This window comes from Rattus norvegicus, chromosome 14 (assembly GCF_021556685.1).
Source record: "Rattus norvegicus strain SHRSP/BbbUtx chromosome 14, alternate assembly SHRSP_T2T, whole genome shotgun sequence".
Classification (NCBI taxonomy): domain Eukaryota; kingdom Metazoa; phylum Chordata; class Mammalia; order Rodentia; family Muridae; genus Rattus; species Rattus norvegicus.
In genome coordinates this window covers 33,519,479-33,538,859 of record NC_141547.1, presented here as the reverse complement: position 1 = coordinate 33,538,859, position 19,381 = coordinate 33,519,479, and the positions used below count along the sequence as shown (strand labels likewise).

Sequence of the window (19,381 nt, the reverse complement as noted above, 5' to 3'; positions counted from 1 at the left end):
AGTAAAACCTCAACTACTAAAACAGAAAATTAGGATTAAATTTTGCTTTACTATAAGGCCTTTTTGTAACTGCCCCAAAACATTCTACCTTCCTAAGGAATAAAGTAATACTGCCATCCCAAGTTCACATTCTGAGCCACTAAACATAAGTAAGTTTTACAGGACAAGGACAGTTAGACACACTCACAATCAGTTGTTTGAAAAAAATAAGTTTTTCAAATTTTTACAAACATTTATTAAGTTCAACAACTTACACCTGCAATTAAAATTTACTTGAACTAGAAGTGTCCATTGTACTAAACAACGTCGGAGTCAAATGCTCCAGTTCTTGTTCAAACTGCTAAGTTTGTAACTCATCAGTTAGGGTGTAACTAGAATGACACCTCTAAAGCATTGGGATTCTATTTTTAATCCTGACATGTTCTTCAAAGAAAGGATCCATGCTTATGCATTTACAAAAATGACAACTGTAGAAATAAGTGGGACAACAGTGGTTTTGAGGCTTTCAGGAGGAAACTGTATATAATCTAGAGTGCATTTCAATTTAAAGAGACAATTACAGTGATTCACTTCCGTTTGTTCTGGATTAATGTTAAATCCCACATTCCAGTGAGCTAAAATTCAAAAAGTGTATCTCAGTATAGTTAGACATACCAAACCGGGAATTTGCCAAGATAAACAGAAATATGAACCGGTTCCTCAAAGGAATGTCTTTCCTCTATGTAAAACCTAAACATCAGCGTGTGGACACTGCGCTCAGACCGAGCAGCCCAGCCAGGCACAGGGCAGCCGGGCACAGGGCAGCCGGGCACACGGCAGCCGGGCCAGCCCTCAGACGTGCCTGCCGCTAGTGGAGCAATTAGGTGGGGAGCTCTCTGCCCAGCAGGAGCACTTGGGTGACTTTTAAGGAGCTCAGCCAGGCACAAGGGCGTGACACTTCATCAGGCTAGCAAGTGAATCTTAATTTTTTAGAGGTTATTCTGGTACTTTAAGAATAATGAACATGGGGTTGGGGATTTAGCTCAGTGGTAGAGCGCTTGCCTAGCAAGTCCAAGGCCCTGGGTTCGGTCCCCAGCTCCGAAAAAAAAGAAAAGAAAAAAAAAAAAAAGAATAATGAACATTTTCAACTTTTTCCAGAAAAGGACACATGAACACATATATAAAATACTGCTAAGAAAATTGATATCTGAGAAGAATATTTGAAAAAATTCCTTGAAAAGATTTTTTAAACTAAAATTTAATTTCAAATAACAGCAGAAAATTAGAAAAACTTGGTAAGTCAAGTAACTTTCATTAAGATAAAAAAGTCATTAGGGAGTTGTAAGTTTTGTTTGTCTTAGAACTGGCAGTGAGGAAAGGCCCACAGACTAAGGCACCTGCTGACTGCAGTAAACAATGGGAGAAACAAGAATAAGAGCAACAGGCATGTGCGGCTGCCACTCAGACTCTGACCATGCTAGGTGCTTTCCTCCCAACAAGACCATTAGGCAGCTTGAATTACTTTCATTTTACATATGAAAATGGAATCTTCTAGGACAAGAAACTTAAAGCTACAGTTGGACACAGTGGTGCTGTGATCTGAAACCAAGGTTATACTTGAGAGCTACCAACCTCATGTCCTTCCCACCACAGGACAGAACTATGAATACGCAAAGAATACATTTCTGAAGCTATCCTAACAGAAATGTCAGCTATTAGATGTAAGTTACCTAAGCTACTAACCAGGTTATCTGCCTTAAATAACCAACTCAAACTAAAAATATGATTAATATAGTCAAGAAAACAGAAGAGAAAAAATAATGAAAACAGAACTTCAGAAGAAAATAGAAATGTAGAAAACATAGAGACATCCTAGGACTATAATATACAGTATTTGATAGTAAAACTGTACTGGTTATCAGCCAACTGAACACAAAAGAGAGTCCACATCTTTCTACGAGCCATCACACATCAACGATATCACACTGAAACACATGTTTAAATTGCAAATGTTGAGTTTTAAACATTCAATAGTGTTCCTGGGACTTCACACATGAATTTGAATCTGAGGGCTGAGAAAATGGTTCAGTCAGCAAAGTGCTGTAAGATCCCAATAACACTATTAAACATTTGCAATATTTTTATTTAATTAAAAATAGATATCAAACTGGACATGATAATATGAGTACTAAAAATTCCAGAACTGAGGAGGCTGAGGCAGAAGACTAGGCCATCCTGGACTCTATAATAAAACCCTATCACAAAACATCAGCAATATCCACATGAATACCTTCATTTATGTTAAGAGCCACTTCCTTTAAAATGAAGCAACAGTAAATAAATACACTGTTCAGATACAAACAGTTTTTTATGAGAATACTTTTCTGGAGTTACAAATTTAAAACTTCAAAAAAATCTCAAATAAGATTTTAAAACTACTATTTTCCTTGTATTTTATGCTGAGAAGACAATGACAAAAGAGCAGAAAACCCCCAGATCCCACGCCTAGAGTTAGACAAAGAGCACTCAGTCCCTTCAGTTCGGTCTCCTGGTTCTTCTGCACTGCATCACCTCTCTTTGAGATGGCGTTCATGATCTGTAACTGTGTGTAAATGGAAGTATGTGCACACAAGTGCAGGTGCCTGAAGAGACCAGAGTCATTGGAGTCCCTAGTACTGAAGTTACAGACGGCTTCACTAATGGGTGATGGGAACTGAACTGAAGTTCTTTTGGAGGAGCACAAGCGCTTTTAATGGCTGAGCCATCTCTCCAGCTCACACTCACCTCTGTTTGAATAAATCCGCAAGGTTTGTTTTGTTTTATTTTTAAAAATTTACAAGTTTTTTTAAAAGACAGAATGGGGGGGGGGGAGGTTCACTAGAAACCATGTGTACTTACACTGGTAAGACCCTGCGGTGGTTTGAGGGTGGTTTGAGTAAGAATGGCCACCGTAGGCTCATATATTTGAGTGCTTAGTGACTTTGGAGTGGCCTTGTTTGAGAAGGATTAGGATTAGGAGGTATAACTTTGTGGAGGTAAGGGTGATCTTGTTGGAAAAAGTGTATAGCTAGGGGTAGACATAGAGGTTTCAAAAGGCCACACCAGGTCCAGTCAGTCTCAGTCTCAATCAGTCATTTCCATCATGCCTTGGGCAACACACACACACTTCAGATGAGAGGTAGCTCTCAGCTGCTTCTCCAGCTCCTCACTTCCTGGCCACCAGGCTCCCAGCCATGATGACAATGGACTAAGCCTCTGAAACCTGCTAGCCCCTTAAGTAAATGCTTTCTTTTACAAGAGTTGCTTTGGTCATGGTGTCTCTTCACAGAAATGGAACAGTAACTAAGACAGAACCCGAGTTCCTAAACCAAGTCTTATAAAGTAAAGCAAAGCCAGGTAAAATGGTACTCATCCATAATCTCAGCATTTAGGAAGTAAAGACACAAAGATTGGAAATTCAAGGCCAATCTGTATTATCTGAACTATACAAGGCTATTTATTTATTTAAAACAAAGTTGTAGCTTATTGTCCTGCAAAAATAAAAAATAAAAGCAAGCATTAAAAAAAATGGCAGAAGCAAAAGCCACGACTCTCAGTTGTCTGTACACTCTAGATCATACTCTATCATTGAGAGAAGTCAGGGCAGGACTCGGAGGTGGGAAGAGTGAGGGCCATGGAGAAGTGCTACTTCCTGGCTTATTCCCCATGGCCTGCTCAGCCAAGACTCCCTGTCTAGTGGTAAAGCAGCCCCCAGTGACCTGAACCCTCTCATATCAATTATCAATAAAGAAGATTGCCCTCACAGACTCACCAACAGGAAAATCTTATTACAGAGAGATTCTCAGTTGGGGCCTAATCCCAAACGACTCTAGCCTGTGTCAAGTTGACATAAAACCAACCAATATAGCAAAACATTGTCTCAAAAAGAAAAGAAAATATCTGTAGGTTGCTCTCACCACTCCAGGCGAGAGCTAATGGGAGAGGACCAGGGATAGACTTTCTGCCTGAAAGACAGAGGTAGAAACCAGGAAGAAAAGGTGGGGGACGTGGGAGAAGGAGACTAGAGGCATGCTTTTGTCTTCCTGTTATAACAGCATACTGGCATACAGAACTGCGTCTGTGGGTGTGAGTGTGCTTTATTTCTTCCTCTGTTACTCAAAAATGATCTTTCTAGCACACCTACTCTTTCCGGACTCCACCACTGTCAAACCTCCAAGTCCAAGTCTTTGGTTGTGGTTACTAGTTTCTCTTTGGAGACCATGTACAAAGTGTCCAGTGTTGAGTTTTGAGTGATACAAGAGAAGGAGAAGAGAAAGCACACGGAGTTGGGTGGGTAGAGAGATGGGGAGGAGGTAGAGAGTTGGGGGAGAGTAAAAACATGATCAAAATACATTGTATAAAAAATTTAAATAAGAAATCTTTTAAAATTTTGTTTTTCATTATGGGAGAGGTGGCACATGAATGTATGCATGCTGAGTGTGGTGCCAGTGAAGGCCACAAGGGGGCCATCAGATCCCCTGGAGTTATTAGCGGCTGTAAGCTGCCTGACAGGTGTTGCGAACCAAATTCAGGTCCTCTGCTCTTAACCACTGAGCCATCTCTCCAGCTTCTAAAAGCCGTTCTTCCTTAATGAAAAATGGTCCTATGCTATTCTCTCCACAACTAGGCTTTGAGATATGGTTTGTCTTTACACTGAGAACTCCAGTTCTAGACTGGACTCTTCTCCAAGTATCAATAAAGTTCAGGGCCTTCACAGGATCAAGGGTACTGACACTGTTGCAGGGGAGCCTTCTCTTTACAGGACATGATACACAAACATTCATGCAGGCAAAACTTTACTCATATACATAAAACCTCAAAAGTCATTAGTTGGTGTAGCTGTTAACAAGCTGAACTTAAAATTTACATGGAAAAACTAATCATCAAAAAAAAAAAAAATCTTGAAAAAGAAAAAAATTCCAGGGCTAAAAATGTCGCTCAGTTGATACAGCCCCGCCGCAATTGCAAGCACAAAGCAGAGTTGGCTCCCAGCCCCTAATAAACACATGCTCAATTCCTGCACTTATGAAGCAGAGGCAAGAAGATCAGAGTTTTGGTCTTCTGCTCAAGACTAGTCTGGGCCACATGAGATCCCAACTCAAGGGGGTGGGGATGACACACAAATTTGCAAGACTCACATCACTGAACATTTTGTTAAAATAAATAAGCACAGTAAATAAGAAAGTGTGAGAGTCAGGTTAAGGCCAACACCAATGGAACTTAATGAAATCCAGAAAGGGATTCATACAAATACGATTTATAAAGCCTAGAGAGTCATATGTCAAAACATGAACTTTGACCTCCTCTCCTTGTGATACCTATACACAAAATACAGGAGAGATCAAAATCTTCACAACTTTGCTTTAGGCAAAATAGTAGACATGAGAGTAAAGGCACTATTTTATTTCTCTCTCTCTCTTTTTTTTTCTTTTTTTTTTTTTTTTCTCTTTTTGGAGACAAAGTTTGACTATGCAGCCCTGGCTGGCTTGGAACTCACAGAGATGCAAGCCTCTGCCTCCTACAAGCTGGGATTTGTGAGCCCAGCATAAGAGCACATTTTTTTTTTTTTCGGAGCTGGGGACCGAACCCAGGGCCTTGCGCTTCCTAGGCAAGCGCTCTACCACTGAGCTAAATCCCCAACCGAGAGCACATTTTTTTAAGTGATAAACTAGACCACCAAAATCAAAACTTCAGCTCTGCCAGACATTGCTAAGAAAAGAGAAAAGCCAGGCTATATACTAGAATAACAATACTGACATACACCTAGCAAGGTGCTTACACTAGATATTCTCAGGCCCGGCACAACACCGCATGCTTTGTACTCCAACACTCCAGGATGACACAGAGTTCAAGCCGCTATACAGGTTACATAATGAGACCCTGTCCAACTCAACAAAGAAAACAACCATCTTACAAAGTCAGAGATTTGAAGTTGGAGAGATGGCTCAGAGGACTGGGGTTCAATTCCCAGTACCCACACGAGGCTCACAACCACCTCTAACTTTGTCTTCAGAAGATGTGACACCCTCTTCCTGCCTCCATAGGCTCATGCATGCAGTTGTACACATGATTCGCACAGACAGGCACACAAACACAAAAATAATAAAAGAGCCTTTCAAAATACTCTTTTATATTCTTCACCCTGCCTCTCTTCAGTGCTGGGGTTCAAAGACAGGTCATTCTGAAAGCTAAGTAAGCACTCCATCACTTAAAAAAAAATCTCACACCGACAAATAACTAGTTTTAAACAGCAAGACGTCCTCTCCTCCATCTTGAAGTCATGAGGTCTGCTGAGAAAAGCACTTATAAAGGTGAATATGTCTAGAAGTCTTTGAGGCCATTTATTTGTTATCTGTAGGTATGGGGTCTCTAAAACCAAAGGGACCACACAGCTGGTCTAAAATCAAAAGTATTTATGTCCAAGGTGAAATCAAATTCTTCTTGGGTAAGAGATCTAATTGGTTCAAAGCAAGTGATAGCATAATCCTTCTGGTGACAAACTGAGCAAAACCAGTATAATTTGGGATTATCAGTGCCCAACAATGGCATAGCTTGTGTCAAATTCCAAAGCAACCCTCCTGCTTTCTGCTATGGACATTGGACGAGAATATGTGGATGCTACATCCCTCATGGATTTAAACTAATGACAAGTAAATAATAAAAGTAGGTTTGTGCTAAACAAACAAACAAACAAACAAACAAATAAATAAATAAATAAATAAGAAGGCTAAGTGTGATGGCATTGCCTTTAATCTCATGTGCTGCCATGGGAGTTGAATCTAAAGCAGGTAGATCTTTCTGAAACTGAGGCCAGCCAGAGTTACACTGTGAGACCCCATGCTAAAAACAGGAGAAGAGGGCAATTTGCTTCAACTCTTTCATTTCTTACTTTGTAGTACTACAGGCTGAAAACCTTGCACATAGTAGGAAAGCACTCTACCACTGAGAAACATTTCACAGCCCTCAAATACTAAAAGGGAAGCTGTATTAGTGGCAAATAAACACAGTGTCACTACTCACAAGGGCAAGGCAACTAGAAGTAGAGAACATATCCACCAGAACGACTGCCAGTTCCAAACACTGCCACGCCCTGGCAGGGACCCTGAGCAACTGCAACCCCACACAATGCTTGTGTGGATGCAAAATTACTTGACACTTTGGAAAGGAGGGTTTTTAAAAAGAAGTTTCTCTTCAAATAAAGCGCACAACTACTACGTGACCCAGTAATCCCACATTTATATGCACATGAAAATAAAGTAAGCCTTACTCAGAATCACTCAAACCACACACGGTCCAATGTCTTCCAGCTGACAATGGATAAACAAACTGTGAAAGACCCCTCCACACACTGGAGAAGACATGATAAAACTGCTCACAATGGAAAAGGAGTAAACCATAGTGTATAAAACAGAATAGATACATCTCAAATGTGCTGAGCGAAAACAAAGGAGTCAGGACGGAAAGGCTACACAAACTAGATAATTTCACTGATACCAAAACTCTAGAAAAGACAAAGACTATTCGGACAGATGGAGCAATGACCATCAGTACAAGAAAGGCTTTTGGGGGAAAAAAAAAAGCTATGTACCTTGACTATGAGTAGCTCTGTAGCATTGCATTCCTAAACACTGTAAAGCATTATACTGAAATTTTATTTTTAAATTATAAAAGATAATTCTCAAAAACTAAGGTAGTATTAAAAGAAAGGCAATCTAGAAGGCATAAATACAATAACTAATAATAACATCATAGACAGACTCTCTGGAACAAGATGGAGACAGGGATTTGTTTTTTGAGGTTGTTGCTGATGTTCTGTTTGAGACAAAGTATCACAGTGTAGCCCTATGGGGCCAGGCTGGCCTCAAGCTCGGAGATCCAGCTGCCTCTGCCTCCTGAGTGCTAGGATGAAAGATGTGCATCACCAGCTGACATCAAGTTTTAAAGGCAAAGCAATCTAACTACCTAAATTAGGGATTACTGTGAGGAAGATGGTGAGCTTTTTTTTTTTTTTTAATTTTATTTATATGAGTACACTGTCACCATTACAGATGGTTGTGAGCCACCATGTGGTTGCTGGGAATTGAACTCAGGACCTCTGGAAGAGCAGTCAGTGCTCTTAACCGCTGAGCCATCTCTCCAGCCCGATGGTGAGCTTTAAATTGCATAATAAAGTATATTTTGGGTCCTGACTTATACTGAAGTCAGAGACAATCACAGCCATGTAAAAAGATTCTGGTCACAAATAAGAGGGGTTCCCAAGCTAAAGATCGGGCTGCACTTTAGCCCACTTTTAAAATACTAATGCCAAGTAGGTGTGTAGGTATATAAGTATGTGTGTGTCTGTGTGTCATGTTGGGGATCAAACAATGGATCTTGCAATCTTGGGCAAGTGTCTTACAACTGAGCTACACCTCTACCCCTTCAAGGCCTCTTAATAAGGAATGCCTAGACAAATTGTCAGAGTCCACAAAACCAACAAGAATAAAAATGCATCTTGATATTGATGGACTTATTGATTTATTTTATGTATGTGAGTATACTGTCGCTGTCTTCAGACACACTAGAAGAGGGCATCAGATCCCATTACAGATGGTTGTGAGCCACCATGTATGTGGTTGCTGGGATTTGAACTCAGGACCTCTGGAAGAACAGTCAGTGCCCTTAAAGGCTGAGCCATCTCTCCAACCCTGCATCTTGATTTTTACCTCTAGTTGAAATGCATCTTCTTCAGCTATCAATGTGAACATTAACTGTAGTGACCAAACAGGAATGGTGCTTTGAACACTTGTAAAAATCATAGATTATTTCCATCAGACCAGATCACCATGGATCTGCGACCTTATTTCATATGTTAATGAAGATTTGATAATTGCCTTAAAGCACTTTAGAGGTTTCTTGGTTGTTTTGAGGCACTTTGTTTTGTTTTGTTTTAGAACAAAGTATTTTTATCTGGCAGGAAGGTACTCACTTAGCGTAAACATGAATAAGCTATAGTATTATTAGACTACCAAAGTGGTCCATGACAATGAAGGGTTGGAAATTCCTGATATCCTATCTCCCATCTTACAAAGGTGCTAGTACTCTCCATATATATTCATGTTATAGAGTTTATACTCAAGGCAGGGAAATGTATAGAGAACTGAGGTATTCACTTTTGTTTTTTAAATAAACCATCCACATATTAAAATATCTTGTATTATTCATTTAAAAAGTAAAAAAAAAAAAGGGGGGGGGGATAAGATCAGATCAGATCTCAAAACCAAGGCCAGATCCAAAAGGCAAAGCTACCACAGTAGTACATGAGCTGGAGCCACAGATAACAGCAACGCCTGAACGGAGGAAGGCAGAGAGAGAGAGAGAGAGAGAGAGAGAGAGAGAGAGAGAGAGAGAGAGAGAGAGACCTGAAGAAGATCAGAAAATTCAACTGTCTATCCAAAGACTGGTAGTAGGGAATTTTTGAGGCTTAGAGACAATCTGGCAAGAATTATGGGGTAAAAATCTTAAAAGAAAGTAGGGCCAGCAAAAAACTTCAGTCATACAACCTCAATGACCTGAGATCAACTTTAAAACCTACTTAAAGGTAGAAGAGAACTGACTCCACAATGTTGTCCTCTGGCCTTTATACACTTGTTACAGTACCCGCAGTAGAATATACCTCTGACTTTGTAATAGAAATCAAGTAACAAATTAAATGTGGCTTCCTTCATTTCCTTGCCATTATTTAGCACAAAAATTAAACATTTCCATAGAAAAACATTCACAGCAACCTGGTTGACACCTGCTCCCCCACCCTTCCATTCTCCCCGCTGGCCTTAACTTACTTTGTAGCGTCTCAGCCTGAGTACTAGAATTTCATACCTGAGTCACCACACATGGCTGAATAGTACATCAATTTCACACATGTAAATATAATATGCAAGAAAACAAAAACAATGGTGCTGTGTTGGGCATGGTGGCACAAACCTAGAGAACTTGGGAGGCAGAGACAGGCAGATCTCTTAGTTCAAGGCTAACCTGTTACCTACAGCGAGTTTCAGGCCTGTCAAGTTCAAGGAGTAAGACAATGTCTTCAAAAATACAAAAACTAAAACAACCGAACAAAACACCAACTTTTGATTTACATTATTTTGGCATATCTTGGAACTAACATCTTGGAACTTTTTCATTAAAAGCAGCGAAAATTAGGTCTTCAGATTAGTTTTCCTAATCACAGAGTCAGTGTATATTCATTATAGAGAAAATGGAAAGTGCAAAAATAAAATAATCTGTATGATTTTACTGTAAACATTTTATCTCCTCTATGGGTACTTTCACAGTACTAGTAATAATATTACTCCTTACTGACAACTTCTGTTACAGGTTGGATTTGAAGCAACCTCTCCAAGAACTTGTATGTTAGGAGAGGTAATTCTGTGGTTGGGGTTACTGGCTGCTCTTGCAGAGATCCAGGGCTCAATTCCCAGCACCCACATGGCAGCTCACTAGCATCCATAACTACTTCCAGGGAATCTGACACCCTCTTCTAATCTGGACAGACGGCAGAGACTCTTGTGATGACCATGAGTGCGCATGGACACTGAAGCACACGACACTGAAAAGTAAAGGAAGCTGTGCTGTAGCTTAGCTGCCAGCAGAGCACTTGGTAGGGGGGCTGCACTGGACAGTGACTCGGATCACAAGGAGTACAACTGCCTCAACAGGAGATCGCTCCAGGACTCCTACATGACGGGGTGTTGGAAAGCACTCAAATGTCCAGAGACAGGCCCTAGTGGAACAGGTAGGAAGGACTCTCCGTTCTCAGGGTCTACATCTTGTTCCAATCTCCTTCCTCCCTCTCTGACTCCTGGTGACTGAGGCACACAGCTCTGCTCAGACATCAGATACTTTTGTTTGGACAGGCAGAGAAGGAATGGAGCCAGCATAAAAGCCCATGGACTAAAACCTCTAAAACCACGAGCCAAAGTGCATGGTTCTTCCTCTAGACTGTTTCCCTTGTACTTAAAACAGCATGGAAGCTGACAGTGTCTCATGAGCTGTTGAGCCAGAGCTTTATAAATACTCTTCCACTGTATCCTTACAGCAACTGTATTCACACCAGAGGTGACGATCATCATCTCATAGCTGTATCGACCAGATTTAAAGAGCTAAGAAGTGTGTCCATGGACACAGAAACAAGGTCCCATCCCAGTCCATGGCCAACGTACACTGACATAGCGCTGCACTGTCACTACAGCTTCCTAATGCATGACAACTAGGAAATGTTACATGGCTTTTTATAATATTTGAATATATAATTTACTCAATTAATCTTGCTTTACCATATCAGATTATTTCTATATAATATTCAGAACAGTGTGGTTCATTTAACAGAAAAAAAGGTAAAAATAAGACTTGTTTCACACTTCTAAATGTAAATTAAAAGATATAATTCAACTTACTCTTTTACTGAGGCAAATAACTGGCCACATACTGCACCCCAATGTGCAGCAGCAGCACAGGCAGCCACAAAGCAGCCACCGCACGTTAACAGGGAGGTTCTTCCTAAGACAGCTGTTAACTCTGTTGATGCTGGCTTTAAATTCTTCAGGCGCTACCTAAAAGAAGGTAAGAAATGTGACACTGAGATGCTGAGTGACAAGAAGTGGGTTTCAACACACATTTTTCTCATTTTTAGGAGAAACTAATTTGAGATATATAAACAGTAGATCAATAAGAGAGACACTCACTTTTCCAGTTAATGAAGAAGGGAATTCTGATTCAAATTTGTTGCTCAGTCCAAATCTGTTTTCAAAAAGGAAAAAAATATGTTATTATATGTCACTGTGCCAACAGCACAGAAGCTTAAACTGTCTAACTTAAGGGTGGAATGAACAGAATATGGATCCCTCCTCAGAGTGTCTGAGACGGAATGAAGGTCTAAGATGCAAGCTAATCCTAACAAACACCTTACAAAGTGTAGCATACAGAGTTTCCCAGTAGAGCGAGCCGTCATAGAATGATGAGGCACAGTGTTCAACAAGCAGCTGTATGTGAGTAAAAAGACGGTTTGTCTCATGAGCTACCGTAGCATCAAGGCATATTTTAATCAGATGGCAAGTTTTCTAGCTTTCACTGTTGTGAATTCATACTGCATTTTGTCTTTTAAATACCAAATTACCAGTATCCACTTGCTTCAATTTATTTCACTCTGAACCAAAAATACTTGTTCAATGTTTCCCTTGATTCTGAGTTGCAGTGCTATTTTTAAGAATGAAAATTTTAAAATAGAAACATTTTACAATGATATTAATTACAATTATTATATAATCAATGTATTACAGGTAAAAGCACATACACTGGATAAGAAAGCCCATTAGCCCATTACCTGAACAACTAACTAGGACCTCTACTCTGGAGAGTGAGCCCACACGCATCACAGGGCAGGCTAGCCACAAGGGAGGGCAGGACACAAGGCTGCCTCAGACACAGGTTGCTTTTTTTCTCTTGACATATATGAATATAAGGTATTAATAAATAGATGGTATTGTGGGTAAGTGCTGAAATATGCAAAAAGGGGTTAAATTCAAGTCAAGATACAGTCAAATTTCGAAGCCTGAAAGTCAAAACTGCACAGTAGACAGGAGGAAGCAGAGACTGTCCAGTGAAGGAGAGGTAGTCAGCAGTTCCCACTGCAGAAGCTGGGAGGACTAAGTACGCAGGTCACCGTGAGAAGCATTAGAGCAGGGAGCAGAGAAAATGTGAGGCCCTGAAGTGCAGCTGCACAATGGGAGAGTCCTGTCTCTTACGCCCCCTTGAGTACTTTTGTTCTCTATAATCTAACAGAGTCTCGACATTCGCATTGTTAAGATCCCATAATGATAAGGTGAATACTCACAATATAACCCTTAATGAAAAATGCAAAAAACTAAAATATTATTGCCTAAATTGTCGTGTAATTATTTACATATGAAAACAAAAATCAAATCCGATAGTTAACCCTAGAGAATAAAGACATGAATGACATTTTTTTATTTTCATGTTTTCATGACTTCTCTAATAAAATCTATTAGTATTTAAGATTAAATTTAAAGACTAAGGATAGAACTGTGGAGATCAGCCTGAGCCTGCACTTGGATCCCTACAATACACATTAAAAGCCAGGCACAGCACCTGCAAACCCAGCACTGAGACAAAGAGACAGGAAGAAAAGTGTATGAGCTTCAGATTCTATGAGTTCACATCTCAGAAGGTAAAGGTAGAGTGACAGCAATACAGGAAAAGACAACCCATGTCTACCACACACATGCACACACCATTAAAAAAAACACACAACACACATGCATGCACACATACACCCAAATGCATACTCATACACATTTTAAAAGCATATATAACACACACCAACACATACATGCACATCAAAAATTAGAAAAAAAAACTAGGAACAATTACACAAAAAAACATGAGCCCTTTTGTATCTTAGTGATCTTAAGTTTCATTTTCTACTTCATCGGGAAATACATCTTTCCAATTTGTAAGTAGTCTTTATGCCTTTCTTTATAATTATATAAAGACGTAAGATATGAAGAAAGTAAGCTTTGCCTTTAGGAAATGTATGGACAGAGGCATACCAATATGCAGAGGCAACTCAACTAGCTTGGGAGTAAAAGCTACCTGAGAACCTGTCTTAAGCAATAACAACAAACACCAACCAAAAACAAACAAGAGTGGGCGTCTGAAAGCACTGTTGTTATCTCGTTGGGGTTTATATGTATTTGTCTGTCTCTGCGTGTGCATCCACAGAAGCCGAAACAGGCAGTTGATTAGGTATCCTCCTTGACCACTCTAACTAATCTGCAGACACAGGGTCTTTCTTCCTGAGCTTGGGGTTGGCCATCTCTGCTAGCCTGGCACCAGACAGTTCCCATATTGTCCAGTCTGCTCCCCTTGCAGTCTGACTCGCAAGCATTTTCCTAGGTGCCGAGGTCCCATCTAGCTTCCATACGTCTCCATTGTTTTGTGGTTTTATGGGTTTTCTAAAATTATTTATTTCTATTCTATGTACATTGGTGTTTTGACTGCATCAGTGTGTGAGGGTATCAGATTCCCTCAAACAGGAGTTACAGACAGTTGTGAGCTGCCATGTGGATGCTTCGAGTTGAATCTGGGTCCTCTGAAAGAGCAGTCAGTGCTCCTAACCACTGAGCCATCTCTTGGTGATTTTGTGTTTTTAATAAGATTTACTTATTTTGTTTCTGAGTGTTTTGCCTGCATGTATGTCTGTGTACCATGTGTGTACAGGGTATCTAAGGAGTTCTGAAGAGGGTGTCAGATCACCTGGGCCTGGAGCAAGGGACAGTTGTGAGCCACCATGTGGGTGTTGGGAACTGAGCCCAGGTCTTTTATAAGAACAAGTTCTCTTAACTGAGAAGCCCTTCCTCCCCCTCCAATTCTCATGCACCTCAAAATTTCCCAACTTTTTAACCAACCAAGGCCATGAGGTAGACTGTGGACAACAAGGTAAGGAAAGCATGCTGATTTCAAGAGAGCTAGGCAGTGACAGCAGCAGGTTTCAACTGAAATGGCAAGCATGCAGTCGAAGTCCAATTAGGCGAAACAAAAATTGGAAAGTACAGAAATCCAATGTGGTGCAGCTGGAAGAGCAATACAATTCAGAGGGAATGCCTAAAGTCTAGTCCTGGTTTAAACATCAATTCAGTACAGTATAGAAAAGTAAATCTTCCCTGCGTTGTCTTTGTCTCAGATAAGACAGCAGACCAAAGAGCAAACGCTGTGCTGTCCTCCTGAGTTTCTAGTTTTACAGTGCCAAGGATCACACCCAGAGCCCTGGCAACTGCTCTCACAAAAGCTTCATCCCAGTGCCAGCTCCATTTTATTTATTTCCTTACTGATTTATTTTTGGGGGCTTGGTCTTACTGTATAGACCAGAGTGGCACAGAGCTAGTAAGCTTCCTGTCTTAATCCCTCATCCTCATTTTTAAACTTTATGCCTGAGTGCGTGCATTTATTTTTGGTATTTCGGCCTGGCGGGACACAAGCTAGAGTTATCTAAAAGGAGGGAATCTCGATTGAGAAAATGCTTCTATAAGATCTGGCTGTAGGGCACTTTCTTAGTGAACGAATGATGGGAGAAGGCCAGCCCGCTGAGAGTGGTGGTCCTGGGTTCTATAGGAAAGCAGGCTGAGGAAAACACGATGAGCAAGCCAGTAAGCAGCACCCTCCATGGCCTCTGCATCAGCTCCTGCCTCCAGGATCCTGCCCTGCTGAGTTCCTGTCCCCACTTGTCAATGATGACATGGATATCACAATATATGGAAATGTAAGCTGAATAAACCCTTTTCTCCCTAGACTGCTTTGCTCATGGTATTTCAAAAGAACAACAAAAACCCAAACTAAGATAGTGTCCATTCTTGGACATATCCATGCAGCAGAGCACATGTGGAGGTCAAGGGACACCTTGGTGGAACTGGATCTCTCCTTTCACCTTTACATGGGTTCTCGGGAGCAAACTCAGGTTGCCAGGCTTGGGTGACAATCGTGTTTATACACTGAGCCATCTCATGAGCCCAACTTTCCCCAGTGTGTTTTGTTTTTTTGAGCAAGTCTCTCTGGGTAAGCTTGGTAGTCTTGGAGTCTGCTATGTAGATGAGGAAGGCTTTGGACTCACAAAGATTCTCCTGCCTCTGCCTCTGCCTCTGTCCCTCTGCCCCTCTGCCCCTCTGCCCCTCTGCCCCTCTGCCTCTGCCCCTCTGCCTCTGCCCCTCTGCCTCTGCCCCTCTGCCTCTGCCTCTCTGCCTCTGCCCCTCTGCCTCTGCCCCTCTGCCTCTCTGCCTCTGCCCCTCTGCCTCTCTGCCTCTGCCCCTCTGCTTCTCTGCCTCTGCCCCTCTGCCTCTGCCTCTCTGCCTCTCTGCCTCTGCCCCTCTGCCTCTGCCTCTCTGCCTCTGCCCCTCTGCCTCTCTGCCTCTGCCCCTCTGCTTCTCTGCCTCTGCCCCTCTGCCTCTGCCTCTCTGCCTCTCTGCCTCTGCCCCTCTGCCTCTGCCTCTCTGCCTCTGCCCCTCTGCCTCTCTGCCTCTGCCCCTCTGCTTCTCTGCCTCTGCCCCTCTGCTTCTCTGCCTCTGCCCCTCTGCCTCTCTGCCTCTGCCCCTCTGCCCCTCTGCCTCTCTGCCTCTGCCCCTCTGCCTCCCAAGTGCTGAAATTAAAGGAGTGCCTCACCAGACCCAGCTCCTTGAATTAAAAACAAAACAAAACAAAACAAAACCCTGAGTTGGGCTTCACTTTACATATACGACAGTTGCTATACAAGAGTAAATACTTTAAGAATTTATTCTTATAAAAAAAGCTTACTGAGGTTTCTCTCTTTATAAGAAGTTTGTCTCAAGTTTATATTCTAGGATAAGGTGTAAAGGTGCATGCCTACTGTACACCCATGATTAAGAAGGATGAAGTAAGAGGATTTGAAGTTTAAGGCCAGCCACAGTTACATAGTAAATCCTAATTGCATATAAAATAAGTAAATAAAGAAATACGAGTTTGTGCTCTAACATGTCAGGCTAATTCTTGTTCTGACAGAATACAATTATGAAAAAAGAAAGCTGTTGTACTTGGTAAGAAGAGGGAGAGTTCTGACGTAAGTAGGAGGATAAGCTCCTCACTGGCAGAGGTCTGAAGAGAAGGACCGAGCTTCTGGATGTTGGAAACAAGTACTCATAAAAAGGAGCAGGACAGTACCCGGGGCCTAGGTCAGAAATGTGCCCGGACTAATTCAGAAACGGAAAAGAAGGCAGGAAGTAAGTAGAGCAGAAATAAGAAGTCAGAGACATGTTCACTCCGTAGGTAGGCAGGGCAGGTCAGGGAGAATGCTGCAGACTACTCAAAGGACTCTGGGAGATGTGGTTCCAGGAAACTAACTGCTGATACAGAAGAGATGCAGCTGAATTACATTTCACAAGCATTTTCGTGGCAGATGTGCCAGTGAGGCTATAAAGAGAAAAAGTCAAGAGTGTAAAAGGAAAAAGTAAGTCAGTCTGGGTCCTGGGGTGTGTAAGAAAGCAGACTGAGCAAGTCATGGGGAGCAAGTCAGTAAACCTCCATGGTCTCTGCTTCAATGTCTGCCTTAAGGTTCCTGCCTCAGCTCCCCTAGAAGACAGACTGTAACTTATAAAACAAGTAAGTCTTTTCCCTACAAGATGTTCTGGTCATGGTTTTCACCCATCAACAGAGACAAACTAGGACAAGTGCCTACACCAGTGGCTATTAACTACTACTCAGAGAATCCACCAACCGCTTCTAACATTCAGGGAGACACTCATACACACACACATATTCACACAAAATCTTTCAAGGACTCTTTTTGTCTAAATAATGTTAAATTTACCATCAACTAAAAACAGAAAAGCTACACTTGAAGCTGCTTTAAAGAGAGATTACGTATTGAGTTTTGGATAGAAGAAACTCCAGCCTAGCACTCCTCTCAGACAACCTGTAAACCCAAACTCACAGATTTACCTTCCATCACTATGACAAGACCTATGCACAAATGAACTAAAAATTTCAGACTCAAACTAAACACATGGGTTATACAGACAGTAAATGAAGAAAGAACAGATTTCCTAATGTTGGACTTTGAGCTTAGTGGAATCAGATTTTTTTTCTATTTTTGGAGATGAAATCATAACCATGGAAGAAATTAACAGACTTTGATGTTTATAAACCATGCTCTAAACACCAGCCATCTCATATGTGTTTGAATATCAATACAGCTCAACAAGGACGGAAAGAAGATGCAAACTCTGCAGTTGGACAGACACTGACACAGCACGCACACACACGCACACGCACACGCACACACACACAGAGAGAGAGAGAGAGAGAGAGAGAGAGAGAGAGAGAGAACGCCCTCTACCAGAAGACACAAGCCTCTGCAGTTGTACACTAGTCTAACTTTAACTTTGTGCCCACATTCTGAACCATGTTTAGGCTCATCTGAGATACCAGATTCTCTGAGACCCGAGTTACAGCCAGTGGTGAGCTGCCTTGTAGGTGCTGGGAACCCAGCCCCTGTCCTCTGGAAAGCAGTAAGAGGATGCTGGTAGAAAGTACACTTTTAGTGTCAGCCAAACTATAACTAAGTTAATTACCCTAGGCATTTTGTTATAGTAATGGAGAGCTTACTAGCACAACAGACCACCAAACCAGTAACTACGAATAACATTTGCTCCTATAAAAAGGCAGGCAAAGAAGGCTGAATGTATAAGAATTCCTTCATCCAGAACTGACTCATCAAAAGAAAGACAGAAGGCTTTGGCCAGACAGTGTAGCACACACCTACAGTTCCAGCACTCAGGAGGGATGCTACAGGTTTAAGGCCAGCTGGGATTACAATGAATTCCAGGCAGGGGAACTTTGTGACATACTTGTGATCAACAATAGGGAAAAAAGGAAATTATGAGTCTAGCCATATCTACCATAAGTAAGCTACATCAAAGAACTTAAAAAAATAAGGGGGAAAAAAGTGAACTGGAGAGATGGCTCTGTAGTTAACAGCCCTGGCTGCTCTTCCAGAGGACCTGAATTCAATTCCTAAGACCCACATGACAGCTCACACCTGTAACTCCAGTTCCAGGGCTTCTGACACCCTCACATAGACATCCAAGCAGGCAAAACAAAAAAAATAAAATACAAATAAATAAACAAGAAAAAGATACTTTGTTCAGGACACATCAGAACATTTCAGCCCTTGGGACTCCAAATCAGCTTTAAATGTAGATCTTTCCCTGCAGTCTAAGAAATAGCCATCAAACATCACACATACGGTAGTGAAGAGTATCATTCCACAAACATCCTTACTTCAAAATTATGAGGGGCCTCCTCTGGCATATTAGCACCCATGGCAACAGGAGACCCAAATGTCACTAAAAATGTCCCAAATCAGCTTATTAAGGGCAGACTCAGTTCTTTGACTTCATCCATCACAGAGCCAAAATCCAATCAAATGAATCACATATACACGAGTGGAAAGGTGACGGAAGTCACTGCTATGTTTTTCTCTATCTTACAGGAAAGAGTTGTGAAATTTGATGGTTTATACCCAAAACTGCAATACCTTCTTTACCTATTGACCACAAACCCCGCCAGGCCACTATCATGGTTCACCCAGATTGCTGCAGCAGCCTCTTCAATTTAACACTAACATTTTCCTCAGTAGCAGGACTGCTACAGTACATTGAGTGTTGTGTGCTCCTATAGATGGCCTTTCATTCATAGCCCCGGAAGTGACCCTAATTCTGTCACCATCTCTCTGTCTCTCTGTGCCCATCTCTGCTTCTTTCTCTCGGTCTCTCTGTCTGCCTATCTCTGCCTCTCT

At 41.5% G+C, this 19,381-nt stretch overlaps 1 protein-coding gene across 1 annotated transcript in view; it reads right to left on the bottom strand.

Annotated features, from left to right (window-relative positions):
* Chic2 (cysteine-rich hydrophobic domain 2) overlaps positions 1-19,381 on the bottom strand; it is a 34,397-nt gene that overhangs the window by 9,144 nt on the left and 5,872 nt on the right. Inside the window, exons 2-3 of the mRNA NM_001105736.2 lie at positions 11,745-11,799; positions 11,457-11,612 (exon numbers count right to left, since the gene is read on the bottom strand). Coding sequence (NP_001099206.1) covers positions 11,457-11,612; positions 11,745-11,799 — 211 coding nt within the window. The remainder of the gene's footprint in view (positions 1-11,456; positions 11,613-11,744; positions 11,800-19,381) is intronic.